This window comes from Nothoprocta perdicaria, unplaced genomic scaffold (genome assembly GCF_003342845.1).
Source record: "Nothoprocta perdicaria isolate Ctin4 unplaced genomic scaffold, notPer1 scaffold_54, whole genome shotgun sequence".
In the NCBI taxonomy this organism is placed as follows: domain Eukaryota; kingdom Metazoa; phylum Chordata; class Aves; order Tinamiformes; family Tinamidae; genus Nothoprocta; species Nothoprocta perdicaria.
In genome coordinates, this window is record NW_020455799.1 from 365,421 (window position 1) to 377,030 (window position 11,610).

General features: G+C 39.1%; 2 protein-coding genes across 5 annotated transcripts in view; both read left to right on the forward strand.

Moving 5' to 3' along the window:
• The first annotated feature begins 1,062 nt into the window (after positions 1-1,062).
• BPNT1 (3'(2'), 5'-bisphosphate nucleotidase 1) lies at positions 1,063-9,459 on the forward strand. Its single transcript, XM_026048431.1, has 9 exons — positions 1,063-1,136; positions 1,878-2,005; positions 3,531-3,635; positions 3,868-3,975; positions 4,460-4,508; positions 5,499-5,590; positions 6,304-6,501; positions 7,343-7,448; positions 8,868-9,459. Exons 1-9 carry the CDS (start codon positions 1,109-1,111, stop codon positions 9,014-9,016), a joined length of 963 nt encoding a protein of 320 aa, XP_025904216.1. The 5' UTR covers positions 1,063-1,108; the 3' UTR covers positions 9,017-9,459.
• A 1,993-nt stretch (positions 9,460-11,452) lies between these two features.
• EPRS (glutamyl-prolyl-tRNA synthetase) overlaps positions 11,453-11,610 on the forward strand; it is a 33,627-nt gene continuing 33,469 nt past the window's right edge. For all 4 annotated transcript variants that reach the window (XM_026048380.1, XM_026048378.1, XM_026048379.1 and 1 more), the window contains exon 1: positions 11,453-11,525. In XM_026048380.1, coding sequence (XP_025904165.1) covers positions 11,480-11,525 — 46 coding nt within the window. In that variant the 5' untranslated portion in view covers positions 11,453-11,479. The remainder of the gene's footprint in view (positions 11,526-11,610) is intronic.

The following is an 11,610-nucleotide window of genomic DNA, read 5'->3' on the forward strand; positions in this document are numbered from 1 at the left end:
GCGGGAGCCCCGGCTGGCCGCGGGGAGGCGGGAGCCCCGGCTGGCCGCGGGGAGACAGGGGCTCTGGTCCCTCACGCACCCGGTAACGCGGGGCAGAGGTTGCTCCGTAGCTCCGTGTCTCAGAGCGTGGGGCCGATGGTGTGAATGATGGCTGGAAATAAAGGCAGTCCCATGTCAGCATCAGCAGGTCCCTCACGCCTGTTCTGGGAGATTAATAGCAGCCATTCTATAGCTTTTAAACAGATCTCACACCTACAATACGTAACAAGAATCGGAGAACTCCAATTTATCAATTTATTTGAAAAGTAGTTTTTTTTTTTTAATGTGCTCTCCTACTTCCAGTTATTTTAAGAGCTGCTTTTTGCCACAGATACTGTTTTCAAAATTTCTGCTGTACCCCTTGCTGTCTATGCAGAATCAAGTGCGTGTGCTCTGGGCCTGGACCTTGGCTGCTTTACAGGGCTCCGGAGCCCTTTGCTCCCGTCCACGAGCAGTGAAACATGACTGACACTAGCACTTAGCAGCTGTGCTTTTAAATGTACTTATACAGTCAACCTGCTCTTTTGGCTTCCGAGCTCTTCTGACTTCCRGAGATGCTTGTGCAGGGTTTCCAAAAAATGTTAGAAAAGGTGGTTAAATCACCAAAGTTTGGGATTCTGATGCCTGCAGCATTGCTATTTAAATTTAAGCAATCATTAACTTGATGTTGCCTTAACACCATCTACGGTAGCTAGACTTAATCACCTCATTATATGATGCTTTCCTATATTGAGTAGATTTCTTGAGCAATAAAGGAGCGGTTATTGTATAATGACCGACTGCTGCTTTTGCAATACTTGCTGCAATTGCTCAAATACTGGGTAACTACGAGGGAATATATCATCCTTGATCCACTGATTAATGGTTTCTTTTTTTTTTTTTCCTAGCTATGTGCTCAAGTAATTACTTTGAAGTACAGTTGATAAGGCAGTCTGCATAGATTTAAAAAAACAAAACAAAACCAAAAAAGGACAGGAAAACAAAAAAAAAAAAAAACAGTAGCTCTGCATTTCAAAAAATAGAGAGGAGTTGTGAATAATTCTGTTGAGATCAAAGAAAGGCGGCAGGAATGGAGAATTATTGGTGTTTTGAAAGAGGTATTCTTTTATTTGAGAATTAAAAACATAGTAAACTACACTAAAATGTTCTGAGGAGCAGATGTAGAACAAAATACAATTGGAAGAAATACAGGATATATACAGTGTTGAGTAGAGCAGGGGAATGTAATTAGGTTTCTATCAACAAATCAAGAGAAGTTTAAAGAAGTTTAGAAAAGATGGTAGAATGGAGATGGACTTGCACATACAAGTGTAGTGTTTGTAGTATCTGCAGATTATCAGCCTATCTACGAAAGCCCATTTTATTCATTTAAAAACAAAGTGAAGCTGCTTTTGTCATGTTTTCTCCTAGCTTTGTATTTGAATCTGAACAGAAACCAACTCTGTAGATTCAGTTCAGGATAAAAAAAAAAAGAATTTAATACATGCACAATCCACTATATTCTTTTTTCTTAACTTTTATGATGATGATGATGTTTCCTGCTGCTGCTGTTTTTCTTTAACACCAGTTTAATTTAGTGATGTAAAGCAGGTTAACTGCCAGAGCACAAATATGTGAAACTCTTGTTTGAAATAACCTCCTAGTTTTGTTTTATTATTTAGTTTTTTATATATATTTAAATCACAGCTTATTTTATTACTGCTGATGTGCAGTAATTCACTATTCTCTTTCTATTCAGCTTAAATAAATAACATATATGTGCTTGGAATGTTATTTATGTAAGATGTTTCCCTTCCTGCCCTTTCTAAAGTCGATGTTTGCTTTATGTTTGTTTTCAGCAATCAGGATGGCTTCTTCTCCAACTCTGCTCATGCGAGTGGTGGCCTCTGCGTATTCTGTTGCAGAAAAAGCTGCAAGAATTGTTAGAAATGTAATGTCTACAGGAGATCTGGGGATAGTGGAAAAGGTATTTGTTTTATCCTGTTCCCATTTCATTTACTAATGCTGAGTTAAATACAGGTCCAGGAGGTATTTTTGAAGACTAGACTGTTCTTCTGCAACTGGGGAAAGAAAAAGAATCAAATCAAGGTGCTCAACCTTACGCCCTTGATGTAGGGAATACTCCTCATTAAAGGATATAAAGGCATAGTAGAAGTAATGTATTTTGGCCCATATTTCTAAAAGATATTCAAAYACTGAAAGGAACGCACTGTAATTCTGTCTTGATTCCCCAAAAGAATACACCATAATTTTGTCTTGATTCCCTTCATAAAACACAGATTTTGGATAGAATGTCAGAATTCATAATCTATATATTTCCAGTGAATCTCCATACTTRTATTCTAATAGCTATAGTGTAGCATTTAGTACTGTATGCCTTATTCATTTTGGAATAAGACTAATTTCTGTTTTGTTTCTTAAATAGACCCTATAGTAATAAACCTTAATGATAAACCATAGATTTTACTGCAAATTAGGCTTTTCAGCTTTAATCTGAACCTTTCTATTTATTTCTAATTATGAAATAGAAATGAGCCTGCAACCATCTGCATTAAATTGTTAATTTACTATAAGTTATTACGCTGCTGTGATGATTCAGGTTCTTGGTTTTGACTACAATACTAGTGAAATAAATTTGGAGGGTTAATTCATGTTTTATAGGTATATCATAGTTTTATGGACTACCTTAGACCTCTATATTGTTTTCAGTATTTTTGAAGTAATTACTGATGTTTACATTTTTCAAATAGTTAGTACTTTAATGAGGTGGATTGAGAAGTGATTGAATGGCAGAGCTCAGAGGATTGTGATCAGTGGCACTGGGGTTTTTTCCCTTATTTTTTCTAAGCAAATACAATTATCCATGTGGGAAACAGAATTGAAAAGACTTTCAGGGTAATGATCTGTGTTTTCAAAAGCATAGCAGGATTCTCAGAAGCATCTGAAGAGACCAGATTCTCTTGGTTCCCCTGCTTTTAAGTTAGGAAAATCTTGTAAGGTAGTTGTATTATTATTTAAAGTACTTTTGTCTACAGGCCCAAAAGGAAACACTGTAACTATCTTGATTAACCAGTTAATTTTAAATGCATAAGGAAGTTTTCTTTAGCAACTTTAATAGCCTTTCTAAAGATGTACTTTAGCCATTKTTTCAAGTAATGTTGCTATAGCAAATCCATGGTTTCCTCTAGAGTATTTTTTCTGGAAAAAATGTGTAGGAGGTGCAGTGTAGTGTAATTTCTCTGCTTAACTTCTGACATTCTGAAGTCTTTTTTGCTAGAGCAAGGAACAGTTTATACATCATAATTGTTTCCATTCCTTTTAAAAAGCTAGATTAGTTGGACTTTTAAATCCTGCACTGTATCTCTTGGCCTTAAACATCCTTGGTTTTTTTCATGTTGCAATTTTTACATCTTTGCCCTGGGAACATGAGAACAGATATTTCCATGCCAATTTCAAAATGTCTTTCAAAATTCCTATCCTTCCTTTGCCAGACTGGAGCCAATGACCTGCAGACCAAAGCTGATCGAATGGTACAAATGAGCATTTGTGCATCACTGGCACGGAAGTTCCCCAAAGTGACCATCATAGGAGAAGAGGTAAGGACCTAATCTATGTCATACTTACAATGTGGCTTSCTATACATTGCCTTACACCCGCATTGGCACGTTTTAGGAAACTATCTCTCTTTCTTTAAGTTTTCTTTCCATCCCAATCAYCTTTTCATTGCTTAGCTTTGTCAAGTGAACTGCAAGCAAATCCACATTTCTCCAGCAAGTTGAGGTGCAGCCCAGCACCTTTTTCTAATGATTTGGAGCATCTTTTTGTTAGGAACTGCCCCCCCATGATGTAGCTGARGAATTGATTGAAGACGGCCACTGTGAGGAAATACTGAAGAAACCTTGTCCGCCGCAGTACACAGGAATTAAAGAGGAAGAGGTGATGTTACATGTCTTTGTATTTTTACCCTCATCTCAATATTACTTACTGATTTTAACTAAAAGTATTAAGGAGAAAAAGAACTTATTTCAGTGTTGACAGTTTCTCTTTTTGCCTTTAAAACTAAAATGTAGTCATGAGAATCACAGCCCCAAAGCTGGAAATGCTGTGTGCATTTAGGGAAAGGGAAATCTAATTCCTTTGAGATTCAAATGCATCTGTAAGGAACGAGTTTTGCTGTTAGAAAGTAATGCCATTTCCATGTTTAACTGAAGCCTTTATCTCTGCTATTTACTGACAAGTTCTACTCAATTTATGCATTTTTATTTAATGTAAAACATTAATGTAGGCTTCAGTATTGTATACCATAATACTAAAAAAAAAAAAAAAAAGTCTTTTTTTCATTATTCACAAGTGTTTAAAAAACCTCTTTTGCATGTTATTTTGTATGATTTGCATTTTTTCATGTGATTCCTTCTTGTAGCTTGTAATATGGGTTGACCCTCTGGATGGGACCAAAGAGTACACTGAAGGTTGGTTTCTCTTTTARTTCTGATTAGTGAAGGGGCATGGATGTGTAGATGGTTTTATAGATGATAGAAGCTAAATACTATATTTTTGATAAGGCTGATGTTGCTTGTGTACTTCAAGTTCTGTACTTTTTTTTTTTTTTTTTAATACTTTTGTTTTGTTACCAGTAGTGAATATTCTGAAGAGCTGCTGAGTGCTCACCAGTTTTATTGTTTCAGGGAACAGAAGGTCTTCAGCCTTTCCCTGTAGGAGAAAATACTTGCTGTCTTTGATTGCTAGCAGGATGCCTTTAAAARTTTTTAGGAAAATAAATTTACTATTTTGTATATACTTTTTATTGGGGAGTTAAATCTTCTCTGTGCATGGGAATGTGCAAATATTTACATCCCCATCTCAAACAACCTAAATTCTGTAGCTGGCCCTTTTAAAATAGACAAAATATTCCCCTAAAATAGTAATTCTTTGGTCATAGAAAGAAACCATTTTCAGCAAGGCCTGATTTGTGTCCATAGACAAACTGGCATGCCAAAGCKTGCTTCAGCATCTTGTTGCATCTTGCATCACAGTGTGTTTTTTGGTTTGTTTTTTTGTTCTTTTTTCAGAGCAAGAGTGATTGTACAGCTGCCACTGCATTACTTGTTTTTGGGTACCACAAATGATTTCAAGCCCCAATTTACTAGAATGTCATCCATTTATTACCATTTAGTTGTATCTTTGAATTTCATTTTTATTACACRTTCATTACAATGTAGCTTGAATTCTTTTAATAAGAACTACTCAGGACATTTTATTTTTTGGAAGAGCATAAATGAATAATTTTTGCCAAGCAAAATGACTAAAAGCAAGCAATGTGTTACACCTGCTAAATCTGAAAATCCTGATTGGTAATTGCATTTTAAGACCTTCCATATCCCCCTCCTCCCCCCCTTTTTTTTTAAACTATCTAGTTTCTCATTTTCAAACATAATTAATTTTGTACTGTTTCTGTACAGGTCTCCTTGACCATGTAACAGTGCTTATTGGAATTGCTTATGGAGGCAAAGCAATAGCAGGAGTTATCAACCAGCCGTATTACAACTATGAGGTATTAAATGCACTGATCTGCTTGAGAGCATTAGGTGATTTGAAACTGCCACTTCTAAGACATTTCTAGTTGGAACACTTCTAGCTGAAAAGCGGTGTGTTTTGGATTTGTAATGTAAGGATAGTTGTTGTTATATGTATACAATTTTGAAAATTGCTTTCCAGAAACTGAGCATCAAGGACCTACTAGCAGTCCTAGTGAGTCCCAAGGCTTGTGTAATAGTACAGTGTGTGCAAAACAGTGTCACTTTGTGAAACACTTGCAGGTCAGTGCTTTTGTACTGTAGGATGATGCAATGTAAAGCTCATTATGAGCTGATGCTACATGTTCCATGTGGCGTGCATGATGAAACACACAGCAATGGCAATGAAGGTATTTTCAGTTAAAAATTGTGCCTGAAGTAGAGAAATGTGCTGACATTAATTTGGCACAATCATTGGGGGCAGGAAGTAATGYATCACTACAGTTTCACAGATGAAAACCAGTAAATGATCTACTGGAGGTTTTTCAAGTCATTATTTTAGAGGGAAAGAGCCAAAGTGTCTTGATTTTTCACTCTGCACTTTAGAATGCTTCTTTTTTAAGTGACACTGTTGAAATGCACATCTCRGTGTTAATATTATACTCCCTAAGATGCAAAGATGTCTCCTGCTATTCCTTTACGTTCATGCTTTAACTAAACGCTGGCCACTGCCTCTTTCCCTCCTACGTAGGCAGGAGCCGATGCTGTCCTGGGTAGGACGATCTGGGGAGTGCTGGGCATGGGTGCCTTCGGCTTTGAGCTCACAGAGGCACCAGCCGGGAAGCACATCATTGTTACCACCCGTTCTCACAGCAGTGCCCTGGTAAATGACTGCATTACTGCCCTGAACCCAGACACTGTCATCAGAGTTGGAGGAGCAGGAAACAAGGTATGAGAACTTCATAACTTCTTTTGGTTGGAGGCAGTATCTTGGGAAAAGGAATGAAGAATTTTGAGAGAAATGTTTACCTGTGTGAATGGTCAGGGGACTTCTTCCTGTAGTGCAGATTCTCTTACTAGCACTTGCTCTGCTCTAAGGTAGTTGGAATTTCCTTAATGTATCTAAGAATGGCCATTCTGGTCATAGCTCTGGTTCTTTTCTCTAGTACACTCTGGGTCGGGGAAAAGGAAAAAATTAAAAGCCCAGAATGACTAAGTGGAAGTTGAATTTAATCACCATTATTAGASTTTTCCTGCTGTTCAGGTTAATTGGTCTTTTGCTCTCACTAGCAGTAGATATTAAAGGACAGAAATAGAACCAGCCCACAGTGGCATTTCTTTTGCAGACCTTCTCAGTATCCAGGGATTACTCTTTTGCTACAGAATGTGGAGCTTAGTTTTATCATGTTTCTGCATGTAGGAAAAACAGAGCCTCCAAACCGTSTTTTTTCCCAGCATATATAAGGGCCATATTGACTGCAATACAACATGAAGATAGCTTCCACTTTAATTTACTTAATACTTCAAGATGCAAAATATTATCTTTGAAATTAAGAGTAGATTCTCATCATATAGACTGTATTTGTAACAATCTAAAATAGATCATAGTTTTAAAAATCTTGGTAGGACTTTTTGTTTTCAATAATCTAGAGGGAAGGTGGTTGATGCTCCTTTTCTAACAATACACGTATATAGAGTATACTGATCTAATCACTGTTCCTAATATTTTTTTTCTCCACTGCTGAATGCCTATGTGCTTTGCAATGATAACTACTCTCTATTGACAACAGATCATCCAGCTTATAGAAGGCAAAGCATCTGCTTATGTATTTGCCAGTCCTGGGTGCAAGAAGTGGGATACATGTGCACCTGAAGCTATTCTACATGCTGTGGGAGGTAAATAATATATATGTGTATATATATAAAAAATATATGTATTCAAATATATATATATAAAAATAAATGTATATATATAGAAAAATATATATTTAACATGAGTGAAACTAACAATTTAAGGTTCTTAATATCTTTTGTGAAAAGTTTTTCATAAAATGTCTTTGGAAGGAAATTAGACTTTTATTAATCATGATATGCTAGGGCCCTTGAGTCCCTTGAGATCAGCAGTAACTCCAGAGGGACAGAAAATTAGGCCCTGGAAAGCATTATATAATCTCTTTTGCCCTGGAGTAATATCATTAGTAACTGTCTAATAATAATACTAATAATAAAAAAGAGGCCAAATTGCAAATTTTTTAAGACATTGATATTTTCATGCTCATGGCTTCTTTTTTTCATTGGGTGCTATTTTATATTAAAATTATATTGTCTTATTAACTGGATGTAGGAGCTCATTTTTAATAAACATATTAACGTGTAACAACACGTGGGCACTGTATTTTTCAAAGCACAAAACAGGCCAAACTGTGCAGTGATTGCTCAGATGTGTCAACTCAAAAATTGAGTCATTTCTATAGTAGAGTAAAATGAGTGGTTTCCAGCCAGCATAAACCACTCARTCTGGGAATTGAGGGGTTAGAAAAGATATGAAAAGCCTGATGAATAAGAATTAGATGATTATCATACTTTTTTTGCTGCTCAGGTTGACAGATCTTGCACACCAACTAAAATGAAGTTGTATTAATAACTCCTGATTTCTGTCAAGCAAACATAATGGACTTGGTGTGATTTATCTATCTCCTCTAACTACAGATTTATCTTTAGTTATCAACACTATACTATAGTATACTACAGTATACAGTATAGTGCTGATAACTGGGATAACTTTAAACGGGTTAGCCCAGGCACGAGAAGCAGCCTATCTGGGGCAGCCCAGTGCTTTATTTAGCCCCTTCATTATATAGGTACCTCTTGGTTAAATTAGCTTCCATAACAATTTCTGTTGCTCCCTTTTTAGGTGGTATCTAGAAACTCATTTAAAATCAGCTGTTGTATTTTTACCTCATGGTGGCTTTTACTTGAACTGAGGACTGTGCTTTCCTTTCCTTCTTCTCAATTGCCAGTGTGCAAAAGTCACAGGAAGAATTTTAGTTAGCCCGTAAGAGATACAGGCCATTTTTCTTTCCTAAAACAGGAGGAATTTAAATATTGCTTAAAAAAAAGAAAGTCCTAAGTTGTTTCATTTTAACAAAGAAAGGCTGTTGTGCTTAAGGGAGCAGAAAATGTATTTTAYACATGAAGACAGCTGCCTGTAGCCACCCAAAGCCCTTCTGTGTTTTTTAGTTACATCACTTGCAGTAGCAGCTTATCTGCCTCCAAATCTTATTTGGTGGAATAAAATGTTTTCTTTTTTTACAGGCAAGATAACTGATATCCATGGCAATTCATTCCATTATAACAAAGAAGTGAAACACATGAATTCAGCTGGGGTTCTTGCCGCTTTGAGGAACTATGATTATTATGCAAGTCGTATTCCTAACACTGTGAAACAAKCTCTTGTGCCTTAAAGCAAGAATGGGTCTTCACTTGTCCTGGAAAGCTGATCAAGCAAGCTCAGAGGAAAAAGAAGAAAGAAGATACTGAGATTGAAAGTTTATTTTATACAATCTGAGCCTGATTCCTGCATTAAACTGTTCAATAATTCCACAATTCTATGGAAGTTCTCTAGGTATATTCTTGGATCAGTTTCTTGAGCTGTGTTCAGCAGGTACATCGTAATGGTGACATTTTTCTTCAGTAGCTGTTTTCCATATTTTTTTGGAAGCAGGATATCATTCTTCGTGTGCTATGATTGTACTGAATCCACTGCTAATCATAATGCAGCCATGCAAAGGTCATCTTGAATGTACAGGGCACAAAATCCTGCTAAGTCATTCACCTGATTTTGCTTAATGGATGCTTTATGTCACAACAAAGGTTGTGTTAAATGCAAATAGACTGATAATTTTTGTTAATAGATTAGTCCTTTATAATTAAATGATAGTTTTAAGTCTTAGAAGTGAAATGTGTTCTTTTATAAGCATGGTTAAGTTTGAAGAGCAAATAGACTTGGTTTGGTTTGGGATTTCTTTAACACTATAGGACAAGAATGTCTTTTACATACAACTCTGGGACGATTTATTTCCTGCAAAATTTCTGCCATACATATATAGCAATATTTAGATTAATTCTTTGTAAGGATTCTGTTGTCCTGTTGTAGAGCTAGAAATGTAAGCCTGGTCTTAGCTAGTTCTAAAGAGGCTTACATGTTTTGAAACAGTCTGGATTAATTTTTGAAAGCAATACTTTGTAGCATAAGAAATTTATTTGACCAGTGGCAGAAAAGTGGCATCTGTTGAATCCCCAGATTAGAGGGGGGTCCTGAACTTGGTGCTTATTTTCTTTAAGGCTGGAGGCTTAAGTTCTCCCTGCATGACTTGTGACCCCCCCCCCGCCCGACATAACCTCTGCTGACAAAACCTAAGTGAGAGAGTAGTCTGCAGGTTGCGCTGAATCCAAGTTCTTCCTCCCTGCCCACCAAATTAATTTCCCTGAATCTCTGTAAATTTGGCAGTCTTGGTGTGCTTAAAGCTGTCATTAAGCTAACACTGAACTTCAGAATCCAATTTTCAACCAAGTGTCTCCAAGCCGTACTCATTTCTTCCTACTTTCAAGACACAACATGTTTAATAACTCTAATTTACTTCTCAAAACTTGTTAGATCTGATCCTTTCCCTACATTAGGGTAACACAGCGCCACTTCACGGGCTTGCCTGCCTGAATTTAAGCTGCTCCTAAAGCCAGCCTAGACCCTGGCTGTGTTTGCAGCAAGCAGGAACATCCAGACAGTAGAGGACACCGACAAGACAAACGCCAATTAAAGCGTCCCCAGTTTCTGTGAGCAGACACAAGGCTCTCTCCTTGCTGAGGACAATCTACCCTTGTAACATTGCAGATAAGTTACCAAGACTATCGCTTCGTTGTGTCATTGTCCAGCCTGTGCAATGCTATCATTAGACAGGATTAATGCTGTATATATATAGGAACAACATGTGCTTTTAATCCTTTTAGCTAGAGCCTGCCTTTCTATGGCCTGTACCTTGCTGGTCATAGACTTTTCTCGAGTGTATGACCAGCAAGACCTTGCGAGCCTGCTTTATTTACAGCCTTCTTCAAGTTCTGGTTCATTGTGAATTGTTCCAAATATTGATGGTGTAACTGAAGTTTGACAGACCCAGCACACACAGTTTAATCTGTTTTTCACTGACTCAGCTCTACATAACCCTCMTTCCCCCATCCTCTCCGGCACTCAGCTACGTGGGCTCTAGCGTTCCGACCAAAATCTATTTGTGGCTTTGCAAAGTGCTGGCTTTTAACAGTACYGAGGTAGAGATAGTACAATTTTAAGACAGCAAGAAGACTTAAATCTTTTCATGTACTGCATACTAAGACATAAAGTCAGATAGAAAGCCTGATGTTAGTACAGCCCATCTATGTCTCTGTCCTTGGTTTCAGATCGCGCCTCCCGTACACTGAATGTCTTCATGGCACCAAACTCGGCACTGTGGCAGCGGCTGTGCAGGAGGCGGCACTGTGACACCGCATTGTCCTTGCAACAATGTGAACCTGGGCCCGCTCCCGGGAAGGACGCGGGATTCCTGTCACCCATCCCCAGGACGGGCGCCATTTTTGTGGCTTTAACCTCCCCCCTCCCCCCCCGCCACGCGCCGCGCGGCCCCGCTGCGGGGCGGAACCGCCGCGCGCGGCCTCGCGCCCGCGGGGAGCGCTGGGGCGGGCGCCGCCACCTCGCGCCGACCCGCCTCCCAATCCCGGAAGTGACGGCCGCGGTGCGCGGCCTTTCCCCTTCCCCCTCCCCGCGGCAGGAGGAAGGGGCGGCGCCACGTGAGCTGGCGGTGCCGCGCCCCGCCCTCTGCTCTGCGCGCTCCGGCGGCGGGATCCGGATCGGGATCGGGATCGGGACTGGGATCGGGATGGCGGCGCTGAGCCTCACCGTGAGCGCGGGGAGCCCCCCGCTCGGTACGTGCGGCCGCCGCTGCCGGGGGCTCGGCTCGCGCCCCGCTCGCGCGTGGCCGCCGCGTTGCATCATGCGGCGCGGCCGTTG